Here is a 26,879-nt window from a genome sequence, read left to right on the forward strand (position 1 = left end):
TTCTGCCAGCTCACCATTTGTGAATTTGTAAAATGAAAGATTTCATATTTTTCTCAGCACAGATACCCCCACCCCCACCCCACTGGCCAGTTTCTTGTTCACCTGCAATTTGCTCCCACTACTAATGGTTCTTCACCCCTGTTCAGAAACATCAGTCTAATTGCATTGCTTGTTGCCTCACAAACTGTAGTCTGGCAAATTCCATCATTGTTGACTTTTCCATTCAGGCTCAGAAAGTACCTGTAATACACTGATGTCTGTTCAGTTACCCATATTCCTACCCCTGCCCTTAAAAATATGCCTTCAGCTTTATCGAAAGACACTGTTATTACACCATTCACCAATGCCCCTAGGAAAAGATTTTTGAAGAATTTACCAACCTCAACTCTTTGCCTGCTCTGTGTACCACATGTGACATGCAGGAAATATTTCTCTGGTATTCATGCATCATATATTATACACATTCTTTTGCCTGTCTTGTGTACCACGTGTGATATGCAAGAAATATTTCCCTAGCATCTATGCATAAAAGATATAGGAACCTGACAGGCGTGAAGTGGATTCGATCCACTTCACGCCTGTCAGGTTCCTATATATATGACACATTCTTTTGCCTGTCTTGTGTACCACATGTGACATGCAAAAATATTTCCCTAGCATCCATGCATCACACATAATACACATACCCCATATTTTTCAAGCTTACCCAGAATGTCTGAAACAAGGGCTAATTAAACGTCTGCATATAAACATGGATGCTTAGGACAAAATTATGAAAATGCTTTGAATAGGCAAAAGACTATTTGGCGCTCTGCTGTGTAACCAACATGTTACTAATTAACTCTGTTAAAATTGATTATAATGATGTTGATGATTGTTATTATGATGATGTTCTTGTTATCTCTCAACTTTTCTTGAGGGAAATTTTTTTAATTGCAAAAAAAAAAAAAAAATTGTAAATAAAATTGATTAATATAAACCAAAGGAAAAAATTCTCTCGGTGTTATATTATTGGATAATCTATATATATTTATGTGTGTGTGTGTACACTTGCACATACACAAACACACACATGTATTCACATACATAGATGCACTTACACATACACTCCCGCTTCCTCTCTTTCTCTGTTTCTCGCTCTCTCTTTCTCTCTCTCTCCACAAAACCCTTTTTATTTTTTTTAATGTAATTCTGTCTTTATTCTGGATTGAATCAAGAACATAACTCTTCAGGATGGATAATGAAAGGTAAAAATTGAACCCATGTTAGCTTGGAAGAAAGGAAAACAGATATAAAACATATGCATAGCATGAAATGGGAGAGGAGGGAATCTAGAGTTTAGCTGCATAGGGGATAACTCCTCATATGTTTCGTTTTTATTTAGACCTCTTCAGCAACACATAACCTAAACGTTTCTGCAGATCTTAGAATGATTAGAGGAGTATCTAATTAGAGGATTTTTGTGAATAGACCAACAGCATAATAAATTTACAGCATGACTAGGGACAAAAAGGAATCAAAGACACCCTGTGGGTATTCTTTTGGTTTATGATCCCAAAAGGAAAGGAGAAATTATCGTAAGAAATCAACATTAGAAAGAATTGAAACTTTTAGAAAAATTTTTTTTTTATTCAGAATCGTAACCTTCGTATTTTTAAACATGTAAAAAAAAAAAAAAATCGAAAAAGGTAAAAAAAAAAAAAATATCGAAAAAGGTAAAAAAAAAAAAAAATATCGAAAAAGGTTAAAAAAAAAAAAAAAGGTGTGGTTGAGGGAAGAATTAAAAATTTGAAAAACATTTTTTTTCGGCAAAATTGTAATCTTTTTTGTTGAAGACGTGGGAGTCTGGTTAAATATTTACAAAAAAAAAAAAATGAATAAAATAAAATATGATAAGGGTGAAGGGTACCTAGTCAACACGTGGATATTGTCGGATAGTATCAATATTTCCGCTTTCATTTCGTGATCATAAACCGAAATGATACCACCGTATGAGTTAAAATTTATTAACAAACAAAGAACAGGTAATTTATTATAATTACAGCATTAATGACAAGGGCGACTATATTTCTTCTGCAGCCTCCACCCGCTTCGCTTGGTTATCGTCACCCCGCCTCTTCTTGCCCTCGTCTCGATCTGAGATATATTCCACAGAAATCAATAATGTTTAGCTTCCGACGTAAAATACCGTTAAGTGACACGTGTTTCTGCTTTGACTATAAACAAAACGGCCACCTGTCGTTATTAGAAAAATCGGTAAATTTCAGAGACGACGACAAAGTATAACTGTTAAAGCTAGCTTCTGTTAATTTTGTTTAACCCCAGGTAAGACATGCTATAACTGACACACGATCAAAAGCATTCCAGCTGTGACCATCCCGTCTTTTTATATATCGAAGGCTACATTATTATCTAAAGTGTTCTTCCTTCACTTTTGAGACGACAGGTTGTGATTTAAAGAAGAAGGTGTTATTAATTACGATTGGAACGGACACCGACAGAGGTTTTTTTCTCCCCCATTTATTTATTTACATTCACATTTTCAGTTTCACTTTGAATATTCTCTCTTCCGGAAACATTTTCTGATTAACTGGGAAATACTAGAAGGTATATGTTTAACTTTAAATCAACAGTTATTGTTTCTGTTTCTTGATCAGCTTTAAAAAAAAAACTAACAAACAAACAAAACAAAACGTTTTATCTTTGGTAAAGAAAACGAAGAATACAGAATACGGTTGTGATGAGTATCTTTTCTTTAATTTATGTACTTCTGTTAATATGTTTGAAAGAAACAGAAGGAAGGAAAGTACTTTTGAGAGACATTAAAACCATAACATTAACTCAAGGCCAAATGACCAGCGCAAGAAGATCTTCGCCAGTGCCACAATTGAAATGTACGGGAGGATCGGCAGGTTGTCGTAGTTTCGTCCCTAACAATGTCCAGTGTTACAACAAAGGATGGGACGGTTTTGATATTCAATGGAAATGTGAAACAGACATGAAGAAAAAATATCGTTTCGGAAAGATTGCTGTGTCTTGTGAAGGTTACGATTACCCCAATGACCCTTATATTCTTGCAGGATCTTGTGGTTTGGAATATGAAATTGACTACATAAACACACACCGTAAACACTCAAGCAAATTTACTAAAAGCTCTCATCATTCTATTAACTCCGGTTTTGAGTTTGGTGAAATTATTTGGATACTTTGCGTATTACTTTGCATCTTACTTGTATATCGTCTCTGTCTCAGCCGTAATAATAACAGGTGCAGAATGTTTACAAATTCAAATAATTCTGGTGAAATGCCACCCGGAACTTACCCGAGAGATCCACCACCACCCTACGGCTTTAGGCCGGAATATTACCCGCAACAAAACACTAATAGTTTCGAAGACTCTCAACAACCAGGCTTCTTTTCTGGTATGGGAACTGGTGGTGTGTTGGGTTACGTCCTAGGTAAAGAGCCTGGTTATTCCCGTTGTGACACTTCCCCTGGTTATCACCATTCCAGTGATTACCATCCTCCGTCAGACTGGTTTGGAACTTCTCAGTCCTCGCATAATTATGTATCTTCAAGTGATTCGAGTGACGATGATGACTCAAGGGCAGCAGTTGGTTTCGGCGGGACAACACGGCGATAAAATAAAATAGTTTTCTACTAATTTGGTTTGTTGTTACGTCGATTTTTTTTGCAAACCATAATGGCATAATTACAGTTTGATGCTCCACAACTTTGTTCCTTTGTAACTTATAAAAGCTACAGATTTTTTTAATGAAATTTTGTAGAGGTATGCTTTCGATGGTGTAAATTACGAATGTCTTGACATTTAATTTTTTTTCTTTCTTTTTTAGAGGTCTTTCAGCTTATTCAACCTCCTCCCGACTTTACTTCCTCATAACTCGTTCTTTAAAATGTATATTTAAAAACGATATTTTATAGAAATACGTAAAGTTGATGTTTTAAACATGAATCTGAATAAAGAAAAAAACAACTTAAATTACAGAAATTGGTGTTAACAAAGTCAAAATGTCAGGTGGGGTGGAGAATGATCCGAAACAAGAATTTTATCAAGGTAAACTGCATCTACAATCTTGAAATATGCATCTCTAAAATTTCATTGAAAAAAATCACGTATTTTCCACAAAGTTATGAGGAATCAAAGTCGAGTGGGGAGACCAAACTGTAACTATGTCACTACGGACTTGTATTTTCACTTGTAGTATTCGAAGAAACCCCCGTGATTATATACATTACTAAACCTGTCCTTGTATGTCGCAAAATATTTTTAAAGTTTTTCATTTTCAGCTGTTAAGATTCATTACGGATCTATAGCAATTGGAAAGGCATGACCCAATTGAAATAACAACGTGTGACGTTTGGAGTAAAGGGAAATGAAAGTGTCGCCTCTGGAGTTTGCAAATGACCACTATACCGATAGGTAACTGTGCAGAAAAAATGTTGGGGGGACAAACACAGACACACAAACATACACACACACACACATATTTAAGGGAAAGCGGACTAGTCGATTACATTGCCCCCCCCCCCCACTCCCTTGCTTAATTGGTACTTTTTTTTATGGAGCCCGACAGAGTGAAAGGCAAAATCGACCTTGGCGGAATTTGAACTCAGAGCGTAAACAGCTAGAAAGAATACTGATAAGCATATTTTCCAGTGCGGTGTGGAGGCGCAATGGCCCAGTGGTTAGGGCAGCGGACTCGCGGGCATAAGATCGCGGTTTCGATTCCCAGACCGGGCGTTGTGAGTGTTTATTGAGCGAAAACACCTAAAGCTCCACCAGGCTCCGGCAGGGGATGGTGGCGAACCCTGCTGTACTCTTCCACCACAACTTTCTCTCACTCTTACTTTCTGTTTCTGTTGTGCCTGTAATTCAAAGGGTCAGCCTTGTCACACTCTGTGTCACGCTGAATATCCCCGAGAACTACGTTAAGGGTACACGTGTCTGTGGAGTGCCACTTGCACGTTAATTTCACGAGCAGGCTGTTCCGTTGATCGGATCACCTGGAACCCTCGACGTCGTAAGCAACGGAGTGCCAAGAATAACATTTTTCGGTGCGGTATCGACTAATCCCCTTTCCTCAAAATTGGTCTTCTGTATACTACAATAGCAACCATTATTTAGACGATGCACCTGCCAACATCTCAGGATGTTTGTTTCAAGAAGAGTAATTCTGACCAAGGGGAGTGAACTCTAATCGCCATGTAATTAACGATGGCTGCGAGGTTTTTCATTCGGAATATCCTACTGGCAGAAAATCATTTATTTAAAATACAACAGCCTCGAATTATAGCCCCATTATTGTCAGGTAAGTTAAAGAAAACACATGTCTATATGTCTATGCACTATCTACCATTAATATCCACCATTTATTACATTATTACCAAAATCGGAACTTTGGTAATTACAAGGACGTCAGGTCAAATCGTATTTAATTATGTGTTTTATCAGCTTAAATTGTGTATTTAAAAATAAAATCAATGTTTTATCAATGTGATTTACGTTATTGGTAACCTATAGGTATCAAATAAATTAAAATCGAAGCTTTCCTTTTTTTATGGTTAATTTTTACTGTTACACCTTTCGGAATAGCAATCACTACCTCATGGAAAAGAAAAAAGGACAAGGAATTGGATGGTTATTTCCTTCTGTAGAAGAAATTTTGGTCCAAAAACTATAATTTTTAACAGTTTTGCTCTCTCACACCCAATTCCATGCCCTTTTCTGGTAAATATTTACTATCATATCTGTCTCACGAGACTGGTGTAATCGTAAAAAATTACCGTTTTTAAATGCAATTATTTATTGAAACTTGGGTTGTAGCTCCACAACTCCTCTTGCGTAGTCCCGTGATCAAATATCCAAAGGCATTCTAGTCTTTTAAAGATCACCTAAGGCTACATTACATCATGTAATGTCTTGTTTCTTTATTAAGACGTTAGAATGTGATTTGAGAGAAGAGATATAGCTGTTATTTCTAGCATACGAAACCCCTTGTTAATTTGTATAGAAAGTTTGTTGTTTAGCCTTTAAACAGCCTTGTTCAGAGGCATTCGGTTAATGGTTATTTGCTATTTTATTTAAGACATTGTATATATATAGGAATACGTTATCCTGCATGTCCTTCCCTATCTTTTTATAAGGTTTGAGGGAGATTTGGTTGCTATTTCTAATAAGTCGATCAACCGCGTAGAAAGAAGCTTCCTCGCCCATTCGATTTGGATGGCGATCGTTGTGAACATGTGGTAGTTTCTGTTCTTTAAACATCAACATCTTAGTTCCAATCAGAACGACCTGTGGTGGCAAGGTCAAACAATAATCATCTACCCAAACTCGAACACTAGTTTAATGGGGAAATGTCCGAAGATTCATATGACAAACACACACTTCCGAAACATCAGCTGGCAGGATTTGAACTTAAAATGCTGTAACTCGTCGGCTCACCCCTTAATAATAATAATGGTTTCAAATTTTGGCTCAGGGCCAGCAGTATTTGATTAGTACTTATTTTATCGATCCCGAAGGATGAAAGGCAAAGTCGATCTCGGCGGAATTTGCACTCAGAACGTGAAGACGGACAAAATGTCGCTAAGGATTTCGTCCGACGTACTAACTATTCAGATACCAGTAAGGCGATGCTGGCAACAACCATGCTCGAATGGTGCTTTTTACGTGCCACTGGCATGGGAGCCAGTCGGCGGCCCTGGCAATAATCGCACCTGGATGGTGCTTTTAATCAGGTGGTACTGTCAATGGCTACATCAGCGATTTGATTTATATATATATATATATATATATATATATATATATATATATATATATATATATACATACACACACTCAAACTCACAGAACTTAATAGTTGTAAGCAAGTGTCACCGTCATGCAAGCGGTGTTCTTTATTTCCAGTCTTCTGTGAAAAACAGGTCTGACCATGTTGAAATATTGCTTTGCTTTGAAATAGGTGAGGGTTGGTGGCGGGAAGAGTAAACAGCTTTAAAAAATTCACCTCAGCAAATGCCAGCATGGAACAATGAATGCTAAAATGATGATGATGATGAATGATAACGGAAGAGACATCAAACTGATTACAATGCAGCATAGATGTACGATGGGGTGCTGAAAAGTTCCTTGCTTTGGATAAAAGAAAATACAGGAGGATCAGTTAATTATGATTTTATTGAACATATTCCCTTCTTAGATTCACACACATATTGCAATGGCCCCTCAGTTTTTCTAAGCCCTGTAAAAGAACTCTGAAGGTTGACCCTTCTACCAGGCCTTTCACAATACCCTTAAAGCCAGGAACTTTTCAGCACTCCCTTATAGATAATGTGAAATCTTTCCTCTTTTAATGTTATTAACAGTCTGAATAATTATATTCTCGTTAATTATTATTGTTTTATATTCTGTCTTTTTGTTTGTTTATTGTTTTATTTGGAACCAACTTAAATACTTTTGAATTTGTTTTTGTCTTAGGCAACTTCCAGAATGTTCCAAGCGAGGGAGACAAACGATATTATTCTAGAGTCCGCAAGAAAGAACGTCCATTGTTCCCTAAACTTTTTAGATCAGGTTTGTCAAAATGAATCATTATGGATTTTTTTTGCCATTACCATCATCATCATTACCACCACCACCACCACCACCACCATCATCATCATCATCATCATCATCATCACCATCACCATCACCACCATCATCATCATCATCAACTTCTTGTACCAGTTATATTATTTGTCTTCTTTACTCTCGGGTATGCTGTTACCCCACCACCAAATAGCGTTATCCTACATATTAATAGGTTAAGAAAAAGAGAAGAAATGGGAATATTTTAGGATAAGGCTGTTCTTTTCCTGTTTGAGTGGTTCTAATCTCTGGTCTGTGGCCATGTTGGGTAAATGGCTTTCTAGGGGTACAGTTAATTATACAGACCCCCTAATTTTATTGACCTGCGAAAGACAAATACGATTTGAATTTTGAGCATAAAAGGATGGAACTAAATACCACAAAGTGCTTTCTTCAATGCTCTACCGTCCACCCACCCACCCATCCACTAAGCTCTTTTATATCTTTTTCTTTAGCAGCACTATTTCACCCTTTTGTTACCATTATTCCTGTTGAAATATACTGCCTTTCTATATTTAAGAGATGAGGAATTATGTACATTATTTACATTTGACGGATATTTGTCCTCGTCTTGTTTGTTGTTAACACGTTTTGGCTGATATACCCTCCAGCCTTCATCATGTGTCTTGGGGAAATTTCGAACTTTGGTTCTTATTCCTAAGGTATTTTTGCGATGTCATCATCGTCGTTGTTGTCGTCACCACCGAAAATATATTACCTTTGTTTCGATTTATCATCATTTAATGTCCATTTCCCATCATTTAACGTCCATTTCCCATCATTTAACGTCCATTTCCCATCATTTAATGTCCATTTCCCATCATTTAACGTCCATTTCCCATCATTTAACGTCCAATCTTATGGCTTGGACAACTTGACAGGAGCTGGCAAGACCAGGTTCCATTGTCGCACATCCTACAGTGAGACCCCTAACCCTAACCCTAACCACTCACCATTGAAAGCAGGCAGTACACTCTGTACAGTATACCGGGTGCCTTTTACATGGCACCAGTACCAGTGCATTTTATGTGGCACCACCATCAATAGGGTCACTAAGTACCTTGCAAGACAACCCACCCCCACCTCGACTGGGAGGTGGGAGAGTAGTATTGAGCATTTGAGAGATTTGAGGTACAAAGGGAACAGATATTGGTGTCTTACTTGAAAATAATGAAGAATTTAGTGGAATCACTTTTGGCATTATTTAGGTGATGTTTAGAACATAAAACGAAATTTTGATGGAAGTTTATATTACAGAACCAGGGACAGTCTCTGCTAGGTTGGTATCAAGAGAGTTTGAAGATTTAAAAATTTCTATTCACATGTTACCATTTTTTAATTACTGTAGGTGACAGAATGAAGAGACTACCATTGCCAGATTCTACTATCAAATTTTGGTGCCAAGACGTCAAAGAACTACAAGAGTAAGTAAAAACGAAACCGTCCATTATGATTCATCATCATCATCATCATCATCGTTTAACGTCCAGGCTCCAATCTAAATTTGGCAGAGTTTCTACAGCTGGATGCCCTTCCTAACGTCAACCACTCAGAGAGTGTAGATTATGCATAATATTTGTAAATCTTTGGAAGACTCTATATTTATCCTTGTTTATCACAGTTGTTTGGTTCCTCTCAAACAAGACACTGTGTTAAATAGTAGAACAAATTAAAAACATTTTTTTACTTGTTTCAGTCATTAAACTGTGGCCATGCTGGGGCACCACTTTGAAGAATTTTTTAGTCAAATGAATCAGTCCCAGTATGTATATTTTTTTAAAAGTCTGATATTTATTCTATCAGCCTTTTTAGCTGAATTGCTAAGTTATGAGGATGTAAACACACCAACACCGGTTGTCAAGCAGTAGTGTAGGACAAACACAGACACATGCTTGCACACACACACGAGAAGGTGCTGAAAAATTCCTGGTTTTGGGTAAAAGAAAATAGAGGATCAGTTAATTGTGATTTTATTCAACACGTTTCCCTCTCAGATTTACACACTTATTGACTCATTGCAGCAGTCCTTCAGTTTTTCTCACCTTTGTAAAGGAACTTGGAAGGTTTGGCCTCTAAGCAAAGCCTTTTGCGATACCTTTGAAACCAGGAACTTTTCAGTAGCCCCTTGTGTGTTTCCAGTCCTAAAAGTCCATTCTCTTGTATTAACTTCCTCATTTTCACCTCTCTTTCTTCCTTGCTCTCTCTTTCCAGTGCACCTGACCATGTCCAGAGGTTGTTCACAATTGAATTTGCAAATCGTGTAAGTTAATCCTTCTTACTTAAATTTTCCATCATCGATTACTGTTGTTTTTAATTCCGTAAATTTTCTCCAGAGGAAAATGTTGGGCCTATTCTTTGACTTGCTGGCCCTTACAGTAAGCTGGCAGATCAATCAGAATGCTTAGTGGTATTTTCCCTAGTTCCTTATGCACTGAGTTCAAATCCTGCTAAGGTCAACTTTGCCTTTCATCCTTTTTGGGGCTTGATAAAATAAAGTACCAGTCATATACTGGGGTCGATTACATTGACTAACCCTCTCCCCTTAAAATTTCGTAAAGTGAAAAAGGTTTATTATTATTATTATTTTTATTATTATAATTTTTTATTATGACCATGCCAAATCAGACTGAAGTTGAGTGCAGCCCCTCAGCTTACCAGCCTTGGTCAAACCGTCCAACCCATGCCAGCATGGACAGTGGACGCTAAATGGTGAGGATGTTGATGATGATGATGTAGTGATCTGACAGAATCATAACAAAATGTTTAGCAGCATTTCTTCCAGCTCTTTATATTCTGAGTTCAAATTCTGTCAGGGTTGACTTTGCTTTTCGTCCTTTCAGGGTCGATAAAATAAAGTAACAGCTGAGCACTGCGGTCAGTGTAATCAACATCGACTGGACCCAAATTTTGATCCTTGTACCTTTAGTAATATTATTGTTGTTAAGGCGGCGAGCTGGCAGAAACGTTAGGGGGCCGGGCGAAATGCTTGGCGGTATTTCATCTATCTTTACGTTCTGAGTTCAAATTCCGCCAAGGTCGACTTTGCCTTTCATCCTTTCGGGGTCGATAAATTAAGTACCAGTTACACACTGGGGTCGATGTAATCAACTTAATCGCTTTGTCTGTCCTTGTTTGTCCCCTCTATGTTTAGCCCCTTGTGGGCAATAAAGAAATAGGTATTTCACACGTTGCTACAGTCTGAGTTCAAATTCCACCATGGTCTACTTTGCCTTTCGTCCTTTTGGGGTCAATAAAATAAGTACCAGTGAAACATTGGGGTCGCTGTAATCAACTAGTCCCCTCCCCCCAAATTTCAGGCCTTCTGGCTTTCACAGAAAGGATTATTATTATTTCCTCTTTGAATTTCAGTTTTAATTTATTCTTGCTTAACGACTGTGAAGTTGAAATGCTGTCATGTTTTGTTTTTCTTTCCTAAATTTTTATCTTTTATCTCTCTCTCTCTCTCTCTCTCTCTCTCTCTCACTCTTTCTTTTTCTCTCTCTCTTCAGAAAGAAATAAGAGATCATGAACATCATGAGTTGCTGGAGAAAATCCACAACACTCTGGGACCCGATTCTCTTTGGGAAAAAAGAAGCAAGTTCCATTTATTTGTTTTGTGCAGTGGGTGCTTTGAATGTATGTGGAGGCGCAATGGCCTAGTGGTTAGGGCTGCGGACTCGCGGTCATAGGATCACGGTTTCGATTCCCAGACCGGGCGTTGTGAGTGTTTATTGAGCGAAAACACCTAAAAGCTCCACGAGGCTCCGGCAGGGGATGGTGGCGAACCCTGCTGTACTCTTTCACCACAGCTTTCTCTTACTCTTACTTCCTGTTTCTGTTGTGCCTGTAATGCAAAAGGGTCAGCCTTGTCACACTGTGTCACGCTGAATCTCCCCGAGAACTACGTTAAGGGTACACGTGTCTGTGGAGTGCTCAGCCACTTGCACGTTAATTTCACGAGCAGGCTGTTCCATTGATCGGATCGACTGGAACCCTCGACGTCGTAAGTGACGGAGTGCCAACAACAACTTTAAATGGGGCACCAGGACAGTTTCTTTTATGTGACACCGACGTGGGTGCCTACAAGGTACCGCATGGGTACTTTGACATGACACCAGCACCCATAAGCCCACAAGACTAGGACCTCTCAGCTGAAAGAGGGACATAGGGAACATACCTGTATGTATGGATGGCCACAATATTGCTTAGCTTAATGTGTCTTCTCAAGCACAGCAAATCACCGGAAGTCTTAGTCCCTTGTCATCTCTGTGAGACCCAGCATCCGGAGATCCTGTCTCACCACTTCATCCTACTCATTGCCAACTTTCACCTTACTGATAACATACCTGTACATGGCTTGTACAACTCTCATCCACCATTCGTCTCTCCTGAGCTTCCATATTGCCCGTCAGCTCCACATTGCCCACAGGGGACCTAACAAATTCCATCTGACCCATACAAGCATGGAAAAGTGGACGTAAATGATAATGATTGTTAGAAACTGATTAATTAAACTAAATGTGATGATTTTAATGAAAAATTCTTCTCTATTTAACAGTTGCTTACCTCACTCTACGTATTCGAGCTTTGAAAAAGCATCTGACTTCTTTCAGAAAGGTGAGTTTTTGTCCATTTAGCTATTTTGTGTCTGAATTTGCAGGCAGTTTAGCTTAATGACAAAGCTCTCAGCCAAAGTCTCAAGGAATGTGGGTTCAAGTCCCACGGCTGGGACTTGAAAACTAATGCAGTTCACGAGAACCAATGATATCAATGACAGTTATTTTACTAAATTCTTCACTATTTTCAAAATTTGTTGAAACGAAGGCCGTAGATTGCAATGGAAATATGGTAGCACCAGGGTTAACTCCTTAGCTTTCACATTATTCTGTCAAAAGTAATGCTTATTTATTCACATTGTTTTAAATTAATCCTTCATTATCTTGTAGCTGTGAGATTTTGATGAGGTAACTGTTAATTTTTGGAACGATACTGTAGGGTTGGTGTGAAAGGCCAGATCTAACCAGTTTGAATATAAAACAGGTTTTGGTTGGATATGGCTAGTCTAAATGCTAAAGGTTTAACCCTTTCATTACCAACCCGGTTCAAACTGGTTCTGGCTCTGTGTACAAATGTCTTGTTTTCATAAGTTTTGAATTAAAATCTTCCACCAAACCTTAGTCACAATTTTTGTTCCTAACACAAACTTAACCCTTTACCATTCAAATTAATATGTCAAAAGTAATCCTTATTCATTTACATTAAAAAAAATTAATCTGGTATTATCCTGTAGCTTCAAGAGTTGAAAGATGTAATTGTTTATTTTTAGAATGACATTGTAGGGTAGGTGTGAGAAGCCAGATCTGACCAGTTTGAGCATAAAATGAGTAAAATATTTGGGCCGGATATAGCCAGTTTAAACACTAAAGGGTTAATGATAATGAAGTTATTTTACTAAATTCTTTGTTATATTTAAAATTAATTGAAAGAAACACAGAACATCTCAAAATAAATATGGAAATGAAAGGGTTAACGAGCAAGTAGGAGTCATCGCTGTTGTGTCATTTATGATGTTGGTTGCTAATTTTGTTTCTTTTCTTTTTCATTTTCAGGATAAAGTTTCCAAAAGTATGTTGTCTGAAAAGATAGCAAAACGGAGAAAGATGTTGAAAATTCTGAAAAAGCAGAACATGATCAACTTCCAATGGTTAACGAAGGAACTAAGAATACTATATGCTCCTGTACCTAAATATATCTATTGGCCTATGACCAAGAAAGGCAACAGGAAAAGGAGGTCACACAAAAAAGCGTTCCGAATGAAAATACAAAAGATTGAGAAACTCCGCGAAAAATACAGGGAGGAAAAAATTATATTCGATGCATACAAAGCTGAAACTCTGAGCGAAATTGAAAAAGATTTGAAAGATCTTAACCTGTCCATAGATGATGTCTATGATCCAGTAGCATTGTCCAAAAAGGAACGAGTTAAAAAAGAAAAGGTCCAGTTTCAAGGCCGTATATGGTATTAAGACCTGTTGGTTTTTGCAATAAATTTATATTTCATTCAAATTATCTTTATTCTTTTGTCTTTTGTGTTTTACTTGTTTTAGTCCTTGGACTGCAGCCATGCTGGGGCACCACCTTGAGGGGGTTTAGTCAAACAAATCAACCCCAGCACTTATTTCTAAACCTGCTACTTATTCTGTTGGGCCCTTTCTGCTGAGCTGTTAAGTTAAAGGAATGTTTGTCAAGCAATAGTGGAGGACAAACACAAAGATACATGTAAATATATACATACATACATCATCATCATCATTTAATGTCCGCTTTCCATGCTAGCATGGGTTGGACGATTTGACTGAGGACTGGTGAAACCGGATGGCAACACTAGGCTGCAATCTGATCTGGCAGAGTTTCTACAACTGGATGCCCCTTCCTAATGCCAACCACTCCGAGAGTGTAGTTGGTGCTTTTACGTGCCACCCGCACGAAGGCCAGTCAGGCGGAACTGGCGACGGCCACGCTCGAAATGGTGTGTTTTATGTGCCACCTGCACAGGAGCCAGTCCATCGGTACTAGCAACGATCTCGCTTGAATGTCTTTTCACGTGTGTGTGTATATATATATATATATATATGAGTGGGTGTTTGGTAAGTAGCTTGCTTACCAACTACATGACAACTTGGGCAAGTGTCTTTACTATAGCCTTGTGAATTTGGTAGATGGAAACTGAAAGAAGCCTGTTGTATGTATATATATATATATATATATATATATATATATGTTGTCATCATCATCATCATCATCGTTTAACGTCCGCTTTCCATGCTAGCATGGGTTGGACGATTTGACTGAGGACTGGTGAAACCGGATGGCAACACCAGGCTCCAGTCTGATTTGGCAGAGTTTCTACAGCTGGATGCCCTTCCTAACGCCAACCACTCAGAGAGTGTAGTGGGTGCTTTTACGTGTCACCCGCACGAAAACGGCCACGCTCGAAATGGTGTCTTTTATGTGCCACCCGCACAAGCCAGTCCAGGGGCACTGGCAACGATCTCGCTCGAAAATCCTACAGGAGCCAGTCAGGCGGTACTGGCAACGGCCACGCTCAAAATGGTGCATCTCATGTGCCACCCGCACAAGAACCAGTCCAGGGGCACTGGCAACGATCTTACTTGGCTTGCCGGGTCTTCTCACGCACAGCCCATTTCCAAAGGTCTCGGTTGTATGTGTATATATATATATATATATATATACACATACAACAGGCTCCTCACCCCCATGTCGCTCACCCATCACCACACCACTTCCAAAGTTTCACTTTTAGCGTCGCAGTCAACGCATGCGCAATGAAAGGGTTTCAAAACTTCCTGTTTATGCTATAGACTGCGAGGGAGGGGAGGGGTAATTTTTTTTTTTTTTTTTCTGAGTTGAAATTTTACAAAAGTTTTTAGAAATTTTTTTCAGAATCATAATCTCCGTATTTTTCCGCATATTTCGAAAAAAAAAAAAAATTCTGAAAGAAGTCAAAAATGAAATTAGGGGGACGGGAGGTGGGACCGAAATTTAAAAATGCCGAGTTTTGGCATTTTCCCGGAATCTCCGTAGCCAAAAACGTGGGTTTTCGGAGAAAAGAAAAAAATTCGGAGATATGGGGGGGGGGGCGGAAGTCTTTCCCCGTTATTAACTAGAAGACAAAAAAAAAAATAGTTTCACTACACGTGTTTGCAACCATATATTTTATCTTTCTTCGCCGTGGAGCACTCAGACAAGTTTTTAAAAAGTGCAAAAAAAGTGCAAAATCATATTTAATACGGCAATTTGTCCGTCAGCTTTTCAACTTTCACACGGGCTACCTTCACCTCCAAACACTGGTTGGAACTACGCCGATTGTGATGTTATAAACGGTATATGGTGATGATAGTTTTGAAGATCGTTTTGTAATGACCTTCGGGAAAATACCTTCGCTGAGAAAAATATCAAATAAATGTGTAAGAAGTATGGGTTAATGTTTACAACTTCATTAACCGTAACCGACATTAACCAAAGTATGTTCTACTTTCTGTCTCGTCTCGCTATTTCTTTCTTAGGAATTATATGCGAACTTTTCAAACTAAAAGAAGCATATGCTTTTACGGAGACAGAATTATATCCTTCCTGGGCCGTCGCACATGAGATGAGTAATAAAGGTAAATGAAGGGTGGCAACTGTAGGAAGGAAATTCTGTCTTTCTGCCAAAACAGTAGCAGTATTAAAATTGTGTATGAAATATACGAAAGGCAACACGATGAGAAAGAAGCAGTATTCTTATTCCATTAAACAATTGAAATAAAAATAAAAAAAAATAAAAAGCTATCGCCTGCGTCGGCCGGGAGTCGAACCCGGATCGACTGCTTGGAAGGCAACCATGCTAACCGTTACACCACCGACGCTGACAAATTTCAGGGTCCAAAATTCTTTACTAGTACCAAAAAATATTTTGTTATTATCCGCAATATTTCTTTATTTTTGTAGCAGGTGGTTTTTTATTCCATTTAAGGCAGCGAAATTAATAATAATGTCTAAATATAGCTTATTTCTGTCGTTTTATCAAGCTTCAGATGATGTTACATTGCTTGGCAATAGTGGAAGAATTCTTTATTTTGACGTTGCGCTGCGTAAGCGATTTTTTTTTCTTCTTTCTCGGCGATGTTTGAATATAGCGTACCACATCAATGCATGCAATATGCTCTATATATTTTCACAAATTATATGACCAAACTAAAGGGTGTGACCCGAGCAAAAAGAAAAAATAGTGTAATAGGTGTAAAACAACTTGCTCTAAACGAATATGAAAAAAAAAAAAAATGTGCGCTCGCGAACGGGGAAAGGGGGAGGGGAATCGGAAAATTCACATCGTGAATGTTCCGAGTCATCTCATCACAGCCCCCCCCCCCACAAATTTTTTTGATAGTGTATTTAGTAAACGAATATGAAAACAAAAATGCGCGCTGGCGAACGTGGGGTGTATATGTATACACACACATATGTCTGTGTGATTTGCATGCAATGTACATATATAGAGAGTGGGCTAGAAATAATTATATATAATATATATATATATATATATATATATATATATATATATATATATATATCATATATATACACACACACACATACATACATACATACATATATATACATATATGGATGTACATATATATATATATATACATATATATGGATGTATATATATGAGTGCATATATATTCATATGTATATGATGTATATATATGAGTGCATATATACATATATACATGTGTGTGTATGTATATATGTATATATATATATATACATACACACACACATATATATATATGTAACGGTTAAGTTTTTAGTTGAAGTCGAGGGTCACCAAATGTTGCGGTTAGGTTTTAATTAGTGTAGTTACCAATGGTAACGGGTAAGATTGATGAGTTAAACAACAATATGGAATGTCGGAGTCGGTAGTCGTAACGATAAAAATTTGTTGTTATAATGGCAAGTTGTAGGATGAGGAAGATGAACAATGTTTGAAGAGAGAAGCGAGATGAGATTTTCTCAAGATCAGCAAATGCATGTTGCAGCACTTAATGCTGGATCAATTAAATCAGTGTTTTAATGATTAGACAGAGGTCCAATAGAATAGTAACAATCCGTTAAAATGTCTCAACAATCTCAACCGGTCAACATGCCTCAACAGTCTGTTGTGTCTCTTTGTGTCTGTGTTTGCTTCCCACCTGACTGCTTGACGACTGGTGTTGGTATGTTTATGTCCCAGTAACTTAGCGGTTTGGTAAAAGAGACAATAGATTAAATACTAGGTTTTAAAAAAGTAAGTCCTGGGGTCGATTTGTTTGACTAAAACCCTTCAAGGCAGTGCTCCAGTATGATCGCAGTTCTCTCTCTCCGATGGCGGATAGCTAACGTGGATTTCTGAACTCAATAACATATGGTCCACATGCTCCGCTATTCTAGAAACAGCTGTAAGAAACTTTACATATATATCATAACTACATTGCGCTATGGCTATATGGTAGATTAAATGTTCTAAAATGATGTTAAATGTTTTGCTTGTTTAATTATTTGTTTTAATATATATCTACCTGCTCAATGATGAATCACTTCCAGCCACTTTTGATAGGCAATTTCTAAACCACATTTTGCAGTTGAAGTTCAAGCTGGAGTTTTCGTGGAAGACCAAATTGAACACTCAAAAAATACATACCTATAACATTACATCAATTGACGAAAATTTTTTGTATAGGCCTAATATATATATATATATATATATATATATATATATATATATATATATATATATATATATATATATATATATAATTAAGTGTATTTCTTCTATCTTAATGAATAAAAATTCTTCTGATAGAATAAATGGGTTAATAGAAACCAATGTAGCAAAGAACACAAAATAACTGTGGTTTAGTTCCTTAAAAACAGGAACTAAACCACAGGTATATATATATATATATATATATATATATATATATATATATATATATATATATATATATATATATATATATATATATATATATATATAACTGAGAATGTGTGTCTGTGTATGTGCACATCACTAAAACTCGAGGACTACCCAAACGATTTCATTCAAATTTTACACATGCCTTACTTAGAAGTTATATGTTATGGCCGTTCATACAATTCCCATATGCTTTGAACTTATAAAATGCTTAGCAGTATAGGCTAAGCGCTTTACAGGTGCGAAACTAATGGTCACTCTATGACTGGACGTAACATTTAACTTCCTAAAAATATATATTACTGCTCTAATACTTTAGAGTGCGTTTCTTTTTCGGACATATGGACTACGTAGTGTGATGTCATAAACCCCACCCTGCAAAAAAAGTAAACGAAAACAAAACAAAACAAAAAACTTCCGAGCAATACAATATCCTTCGTTAAAAGTATTCTCTCAGGAGAATCTTATAACATTGGAATATTTGTTCCGGCTTTTTAATTTCGAGTACAAACACCCGCTAAGGTCAACTTCATTTTTCTTTCTTCCAAAATCAATAAAATAATGTAACAACTAAACACCAAGGAATAATATAATCGACAGTTTTTTTCGCCATAAATTCCAGGCCTTGTGCCAATACTATGCAATCATAAATTACATATCAAAGATTTTAAAAATTTGATCAGCACCTATGTCAGGGGAGTAGTAGATGCAGAGTTACTTCCCTTAAATTCCCCCCACCCATGATTCTTTACGCTGTTCTAAAAACCTCGTTATCTTCCATCGGAATTGTTTAAGTTTTTCCACAGGAATTCAGTATTTTCATTTCTATCATTCCCCAAACTACCTTTTCTTTACTTTAAACATTAACTCATCTTTATCACACACATTCTGAAACAATCAAAGCGAAATTTACCAGCGGTTAACCTGTGGTATTCGTCTTAATACGAAAAGCGACGTCTGGTGTATGGCAAAGTTTTATTTACTATGATGAAGGAAAGTGAAAACATGTCCTGCCTTGGTGGAGACTTCACACCGTGATATTATATATTTACATTTCATGAATATCGCTGGAATAATAATAATAATAATAATAATAATGGTGATGTTTACATTTGATACTAGAGGTTTATGACACTGATATTACAATATTACAACTATGTCGGTAAGTTTACATTAACACGATTGTTTTCACATTTTGTTTATCTCATCTATATATATATATATATATATATATATATATATATATATATATATATATATGTATGTATATACATACAAGCTCTGCTAAGAATCTATATGTGTGGTCGCTCGCCTCGCTAGAAGCAACAGTCAAATCTCTCAACGCCCAACTACCTTAAAAAAGAGGGAGGGAGGCCCCACACAGATGTGATACCTTTGATGGTAGGTGTGTCCAGTGTCTTTACCTCTGGTTAAAGAACACCCTACATACCTATCTATCTAGCTACATATCTATCTCTCTATCACATTGTCTGTCTGTCTCTCTCTCTATCTTTCTATCTATCTACCTGTATCTCTATCTATCTATCTATCTATCTATCTGTATGTCTCTATCTATCTATCTTCGCACATAGGTATACACACACACGTAGTTAAAATCTATTTCACTCATGTATACTTGTTAATGACGTGGAGAGGTGCTTTGCAAATGTGTCAGTTTCTATGTATAATATACACCTGTAACGATAAAAAAAATATAACACATTATATGTATACACACACACACACACACACACACATTTAGGGATATAAAAACATAGACATGTTATTGCTGACGTCTTTATTTGTCAGTGTGACAATGCTGGAGTGACATGTTTGGTGTCACGCAAGACACTTGTCCATTTCATTAAAAACCTTTCGGCTATGTTGTACAACTTCCTGCTTTTCCAGTTTGTTAGCTCTGTCTATTTAGCTATCTTACCTGCCTACCTGTGTATCTATCTATCTAAATATCTATCTACCTCTAATACCCCACACCTATCTATCTATCTATCTAGCTATCTACGCACCTGTCTACCTCTCTACCTCTCTGTCTAAGCCACGCGGAAATGTCTACCAGTTGGCCCAATTTGTTAGAAATAGCAACTAAATCTCCTTCAACTCTTGCCACACACTACTTTTAAAATGAAGGAACACGTCGAGCACTCATACTTCAATTACATTTGAACGGAGTTCTTGCTTTTCGGAGTTGACCTGGGGTTCAACAGACATTCCAAGCAAATTAATATAACTCTATAGTTCAAAAGTAATTAATTTGTTTGCCGCGATGAAGAAGTTTTCGGATAATTATATTTTCTAATGGCATGAAACAGATAGCTGGCGGATTAGTACCACTATTTAGTAGATGTATAATCTCTCTCTCTCTCTCTCTCGATATATATATATATATATGTATGTATATATATATATACTGAGCTATGTAACTATTTATGTAGCTCGTTATGCATGTATCTGTTCTCTCTCTCTCTCTCTCTCTCTCTCTCAGGCGTGTTCGGTGTGCAATCAAGCGTACACTCACAGGTGATGCATAACACGTGTATGAAACATTCCTTTGAAGCCTGTCATCGTCTGATTTACCTTCATAGAATCATCGACATGTTCACACACACCCACACACACGCAAATAACATTTGTCGAGATATTATTATCATGTAAGTGGTGAAGCATTGTACGTTTTAGTAAGTAATTTCCTGTTTGACTGGGAGTGTCCATGACCCGGTTTCGATTCCATGTCGTTCCACCATGCTACTTAATGCCCTTGAAAACACAACGATCGTCACAAATTATATTTACCTTTTCTCGGCAGTAAATCTGTTTCAGGTGTCTCTATCAGGAATCAATTCATGGAATTACCGTAAAGTACTAGTAGTAGTAGTAGTAGTAATAATAATAATAATAATAATAATAATAATAATAATAATTTCTACTATAAGGTACAAAACCTGAAATTTGGTGGGAATCGACCCCAGTACCTCATTGCTACTTATTTTATGGATGAAAGACAAAATGAACTTCAGCGGAATTTGAACTCAGAACGTCCGACTTTTTTTTGGCTTTATAATAACAAAAGTTTCAAATTTTGGAACAGGGCCAGAGTTGATTAGATCGAACCCTGTGTTCAACTGGTCGAGCAGACTATATAAGAGGCTTTTTTCCACCCGTGATCATCCCATTTCCTCCTTATATGCAAAGAACCTAGCACTACATTATCCAATGTCTCCTTTTGAAGACCTTAGACTGGTCCTTCGTGAGGCTCCCCGCCCCCCCACTTTTCTCTCCGCTCACCATCCATATCGTATCTGGCCCTTCACTTCTAACTCTACAACCGACCAGTCCTTCTTTCCCCCAAAACGCCAGACACCTTCAAATTCCCTCCCTAATCAAGTTTTTCTTGTAGATATTCAAAAAGACCATCTGTGTCAATCTCACTGGATTTGGAGATCTTGCAAAGGTTACTGGTACGGCCCTTTCGTCCAAACCAAACTATTTACAATAATTAAGATAAAAAAAATATTAAAAAAACAACAAAAGCCGGTAGGAAACAAGATTTACGTTAAAATTTTTCACAAACGCATAAACGATATCAGTAACGTTTTTGGTTTAGGGCCCCAGATAAATTCCTATCGAATGATCCGTGATTGCCCCATCATTTTCTCAGACATACTGTATCTAAGACAATATGTCCTTTATCTATTTTTGTTTTCCTCAAAAATGGTTAGAATGTGTTTTGTGGAAGATTTGGGTGTATTTTTTGCAAGGCTAGTGACCATGTGGAGGCTTCATTGTTGGCTGGCAACCACAACTTGGAATGGAAACCAATTTTCTGGAGGAGGAAGTTTCCTTAAATTTTAACCCTTTTAAATGTTCGCTATAATATACATGCGATATATATATATATATATATATATATATATATATATATATATATATATATATATATATAGGTAGAGAGGTAGATTAGTATTGTTATTGCCCAAGTTCAGTCCTGATTAAAGCAAACCTATATTCAAAAGTAATCCAATTGTTTCCAGAACTACTACGCTAGCCAACGTATTCTCCATCCTTTTTTCGACGATTTGGTGCGTTTTGAAGGAAATTTGGTTGCTATTTCTAGCAGATCGCGTGGCCGCGAAAAGGCGTTGTCATTGGTTCGTAGGAAGAAGCAACGATCGCCGAAAGTTTTATTTCAGGCTGTAATCGGAATGGAAATCGTAATCTCTTGTTTATGAAAACATATGGCTTGAAATTAATGTGATTACGAATTAAAATGGTAGTAGTTTAATCTTTTCATTGACTGCCATGTGGTAAAAATGTTATCATATGTCGGATTCTCATGTTGTAAATACACGTTTCATTCTGGAACATCGACGGATTTTCTCGACAACATTCCGACATGATATTTTTGCTACTGAATTTAAAATATTCAATCACGAAAACCTGAAACAAAAGATTTGTGTTTAATTAAGTACATTGCTACTCGGGATAAACATTTATCCGTTCATATATATATATATATATAATATAATTCGGTATTTATAGATCCATTTCAGCCCACTTTTTTAAGAATCGGTTTCGCCCATGAGAATCGGTAGGAGAAACCCCAATACCGGGGTTTGTTAGAAGGGCTACTAGGAAGAGGATCAATAATTTCTGTACTGTATAAATATCAACACACGCACACACACACACACTCTATTAGCAAATACACGAGCGCCTGTTTCAGCAAGCTACACACACACACACACAGAGTGGCAAACTGGCCAGGTTGTCAGCTTGCCCGATGGCAAGTGGGCCCCTGCGCCATTAGAATCCATATATGGGGGCCCATGTTAGTATCTAAGGGGCCCTTCCCCTCAAGTTTGAGAAATAAATTTTTATTCACTCCTGGAAGAATGCATTAATTATTTCAGCCTGGCTGTGTTTGTAGACAGTTAAAAAGAATACTTTTAACGAAAAAAAAGAAAAGAAATTAAATGATAGCATTGTAGTTGCGGGTGGGCCCCCTTAGTCTCCTGGCAACCAATATTTTTTAGACCCAGTCCGCCACTGCACACTCGTATGGTGATTATTCAGTATGGTTATATTTATTTCTTTATTACGCACAGGGGGCTAAACACAGAGGGGACAAACAAGGACAGACAAAGGGATTAAGTCGATTAATCAGGCTCCAATCTGATTTGGCAGAGTTTCTACAGCTGGATGCCCTTCCTAACGCCAACCACTCCGAGAGTGTAATGGGTGCTTTTACGTGCTCCATCTTTTAAGTGCTCCATCTTGCTGAATAATGGTTTCATATCTTTTTTGTAATTAAGACCTAAATATTTAATGTATGAATGCGAAAGAGATAGTTGAATAACTGTAAACCTACATATATATATATATATATATATATATATATATATTGCATTTACAATTCATTATATATATATATATATATATATATATATATATATATGTATGTATATATATGTATGTATGTATTTATGTGTGTGTCTATGTTTTCCCCCACCATCACTTGACAACCCTGTATATATATATATATATATATATATATATATATATATATCACTTAATGTCCAATTTTCCATTTTTGCAATGGTTAGATGTACTTGAAGCAAATTTTCTATGGTTGGACACACATCATTACTTCTACAACCATCATGGTCCATAGCAGTCAACGTTTGTTTGTTATATGTTCCAGCATCTTCTACAGCCTCACTCTGTGCTCGACTGACCGGCATATGCCATCTGAATGTTTACAGTTGTCAGCAGAAACTGTGATAATGACATTTGCTACACATGATTATTATAATTAACTGATGAAACAGTTTCATCATATTCCCTTGATGGCTTACAAATTTTCTATAGCAGCCTCCCGTTGGTTTCAAATTAGGGATAACACAAGCCAAAATGATGAGGGAGTCCCTATGTGGTCGCTTCACTTGTTAGAAATAGCAGCCTAAATTTCCTCAAGTCACATCCTGCTGTCTTCATCATCATTTAGTGTCTGTGTTCTATTCCGGTATGGGCTGTCCATTTTGACAGGGGTTGGCAAGCTGGAGAGCTAGCTACACTAGGGTCCATAGTCTGCCTTGGCCTGGTTTCTACAACTGGATGCCCTTCCTAACACCAACCATTTCACAGAGTTTACTGGGAGCCTTTTATGTGGCACCTACACCAGCAGGGTCACCAAGTAACTTGTGAGACGAAGACCTCTCAGCTGGGAGAGAGAGTGGAACTGGAGGAAGGGCCTTTATGCCAGCTGAGAGGTTAGATTATGATAGAGGAATAGCAATAAGTGTCTTACTGTACCCCAGGAAGAAAAGAGAGGAGAGACTGAACCTGGAACCATGTGGTTGGGAAGCAAGCTTCTTACCACATGCCACACCTGAGAACTAGAGGCCTTAACGCTAGTTTCTGTAGTATTAACTGTTTAGCATTCAGATGACTCCATCAACTGTAATACTTATTTATTACCTCTGCCTTTGCGAAGGCAGAGGTACTGTTTTCAGTAGTGTTTGTTTGTTTGTTCCCCAACCACTGCTTGACATCTGGTGTTGGTGTGTTTACATCCTCGTAACTTGATGGTTTTGTAAAAGAGATTGATAGAATAAGTACTAAGCTTACACAAAAAAAGAAAAAACAAAGAACCAGAGAAACAACACTGTGGTCGATTCATTCGACTGAAAAATTCTTGAAGGTGGTGCCCCAGCATGGCCACAGTCTAATGACTGAAACAGGTGAAGGATAAAAACGATAAAGGGTTTCATGCCATTAACCATGTCATCCTCATGTATTCCCTGCAATTCCGATACTGGAGAATATGAACAAAAGTAGGAATGTGAAGAGGGAATCGGTAGAAGACAAAATGGCTTTGAAACAAGCAAAGAATAGCATTTATAAAACAATCGACAGCGGGAATTTTTGTTTAGCAAACAATGAGACACGTGAGGATAAATTAGCTCTGTATTGATTTTGGGTTGTTAGTGTTCAAATATATATAGCCTTGAAGTTGGTAAGTTGTTTAGTAACATAAACACTCTCTGCCTGATATGTATGTGTGTGTGTGTATATGTGTGTGTATATATATATATATATATATATATATATACACACACACACACACATATATGTATATATGAACATGTGTGCGTATTTATATATAAATATAAAGTGTCTTGCTCAAGAACACAACACACAGCCTGATCTGGGAATCGAACTCACTACCTCATGATTGTGAGGCCGACACTCTAACCACTGAGTCATGTGCCTTCAAGGACAGTGGAAACGATGATGATGATGATGATGAAGGTGGTAGTGATGATCAAAAGACCACACACACACACACACACACACACACACACAAGTGTATAAATAAATCCATTATTGTTTCTTGAAGCAAAAACAGCTATAAATAACTTGTGATATATTATTGTGTTAAAGCAGTCTGTCATTGAAATAACTGTGACAATGATTCTCCCTTGTGTACACACACACACACACACTATAGGCTACCAAACTCATAAGACATTAGTTGACCCAGGGCTATAACAGTAGACATTTGCCCAAGGTGGCATATGGTAGGACAGAAGCTGAAAATATGGGGTTGCTGAGTGAGCTCCTTAACCACACAACCATACATCATGATGATGATGATGATGATGATCATCGTTTAATGTCCGTTTTCCATGCTGGCATGGGTTGGACGGTTCGACTGGGGTCTGGGAAGCCAGGAGGCTGCACCAGGCCCCAATCTGATCTGGCAGTGTTTCTACAGCCGGATGCCCTTCCTAATGCCAACCACTCCGGGAGTGTAATGGGTGCTTTTCACGTGCCACCAGCACAGGGGCCAGAGGAGCTGGCATTAACCATGATAAGATGGTGCTTTTTATGTGCCACCGGCACGGAAGCCAGTCATAGTGGCACTGGCATCGGCCATCTTCTGATGGTGTTTTCTACGTGCTACCAGCACAATAATTTTAAAAAATATGCATTTCACATGAAGTTATGAGGAAACAAATTCTGTGGGGCACCAAACTGTAATTATGCCAAAGAATGTTTCCTTCTGCCTGGTAACTACTCACATCTCGTGTAGACAGCGTAATTTGATAGTTAAAAGTCTCAGCTGTGAATACAATAAAATGCCATTGATAAGATACAATATGTTGATTTGTTGGCTGCATGTCTGATAGTCTGGCACAGTTATAGACACATCATTGGCAGGAGTTCAGGATGGAATGCATTTTCTTGCGCAGAATAGTAAACACGGAATCCTTGGTGCAGTCTGTCTGTCTTCAGCAAGGTCTGTATATGGAGAAATTCTAAAGAGGGTTTTAGTCTTGTTCTGTGACAGCATTGGGCAAGGATCTTCTGCTGTAGTTCCAGGCCAACCAAAAAGCAGTATGAGTGGATTTAGTAGACTGAGAAACTGAAAGAAGTCTGTCGTGTGTGTGTCTGTGTATGTACATATGTATGTGTGTATGTATGTGTATATATATATATATATATATATATATATACACACACACACACACACATGGTGGAGTGGGTGGGGGACAACACAGACACACCAACATATACATACTCATACATACATACATACATACATATATGTGTGTGTGTGTGCAAAAGGCTTCTTTCAGTTTCTGTCTTATGTTTTAACGTGATCTGAATTAAAAAATCTTCCATCAA

The 26,879-nt window shown here is 37.5% G+C and overlaps 3 protein-coding genes and 1 non-coding gene across 10 annotated transcripts in view; 3 read left to right on the plus strand and 1 right to left on the minus strand.

Annotated features, from left to right (window-relative positions):
• The first annotated feature begins 1,963 nt into the window (after window positions 1–1,963).
• Window positions 1,964–13,720, plus strand: LOC106869436 (small ribosomal subunit protein uS15m). 2 transcript variants are annotated; one of them, XM_089366398.1, is made up of 7 exons: window positions 1,964–2,024; window positions 7,502–7,597; window positions 9,000–9,075; window positions 9,863–9,911; window positions 11,161–11,245; window positions 12,210–12,268; window positions 13,261–13,720. In XM_089366398.1, the coding sequence occupies exons 1-7, from the start codon at window positions 1,979–1,981 to the stop codon at window positions 13,675–13,677; spliced, it is 828 nt and encodes a 275-aa protein (XP_089222524.1). In that variant the 5' UTR covers window positions 1,964–1,978; the 3' UTR covers window positions 13,678–13,720. The 2 variants fall into 2 exon arrangements, with proteins under 2 accessions (XP_089222524.1, XP_089222523.1); XM_089366397.1 differs by lacking the exon at window positions 1,964–2,024 and adding an exon at window positions 4,561–5,330.
• On the plus strand, window positions 2,100–3,668 carry LOC106869434 (store-operated calcium entry-associated regulatory factor). Its single transcript, XM_014915179.3, has one exon. It carries the CDS (start codon window positions 2,741–2,743, stop codon window positions 3,641–3,643), a length of 903 nt encoding a protein of 300 aa, XP_014770665.2. The 5' UTR covers window positions 2,100–2,740; the 3' UTR covers window positions 3,644–3,668.
• A 2,288-nt stretch (window positions 13,721–16,008) lies between the features above and the next one.
• Window positions 16,009–16,080, minus strand: Trnag-ucc (transfer RNA glycine (anticodon UCC)). Its single transcript has one exon. It is a non-coding gene; the product is annotated as a tRNA-Gly (tRNA).
• A 2,407-nt stretch (window positions 16,081–18,487) lies between these two features.
• Window positions 18,488–26,879, plus strand: part of LOC106869426 (uncharacterized) — a 91,860-nt gene continuing 83,468 nt past the window's right edge. For 2 of the 6 annotated variants that reach the window (XM_089366379.1, XM_089366380.1), the window contains exon 1: window positions 18,488–19,332. In XM_089366379.1, the coding sequence (XP_089222505.1) occupies window positions 19,327–19,332 (6 nt within the window). In that variant the 5' untranslated portion in view covers window positions 18,488–19,326. The remainder of the gene's footprint in view (window positions 19,333–26,879) is intronic. The other 4 variants (XM_089366381.1, XM_089366383.1, XM_089366384.1 and 1 more) reach the window with 3 other exon arrangements.

This window comes from Octopus bimaculoides, chromosome 19, assembly GCF_046866305.1.
Source record: "Octopus bimaculoides isolate indiv1 chromosome 19, ASM4686630v1, whole genome shotgun sequence".
In the NCBI taxonomy this organism is placed as follows: Eukaryota; Metazoa; Mollusca; class Cephalopoda; order Octopoda; family Octopodidae; genus Octopus; species Octopus bimaculoides.

What these genes read in the sequence shown, in the direction of transcription:
- LOC106869434 (XM_014915179.3), top strand. Translation starts at nt 2,741, where the DNA reads ATGAGTATCTTTTCTTTAATTTATGTACTTCTGTTAATATGTTTGAAA.
- LOC106869436 (XM_089366397.1), top strand. Translation starts at nt 5,237, where the DNA reads ATGGCTGCGAGGTTTTTCATTCGGAATATCCTACTGGCAGAAAATCAT. An exon ending in TTCTCTTTGGGAAAAAAGAA is followed by an intron (nt 11,246 to 12,209) that starts GCAAGTTCCATT and finishes TCTATTTAACAG; the next exon opens with TTGCTTACCTCACTCTACGT. An exon ending in ATCTGACTTCTTTCAGAAAG is followed by an intron (nt 12,269 to 13,260) that starts GTGAGTTTTTGT and finishes TTTCATTTTCAG; the next exon opens with GATAAAGTTTCCAAAAGTAT.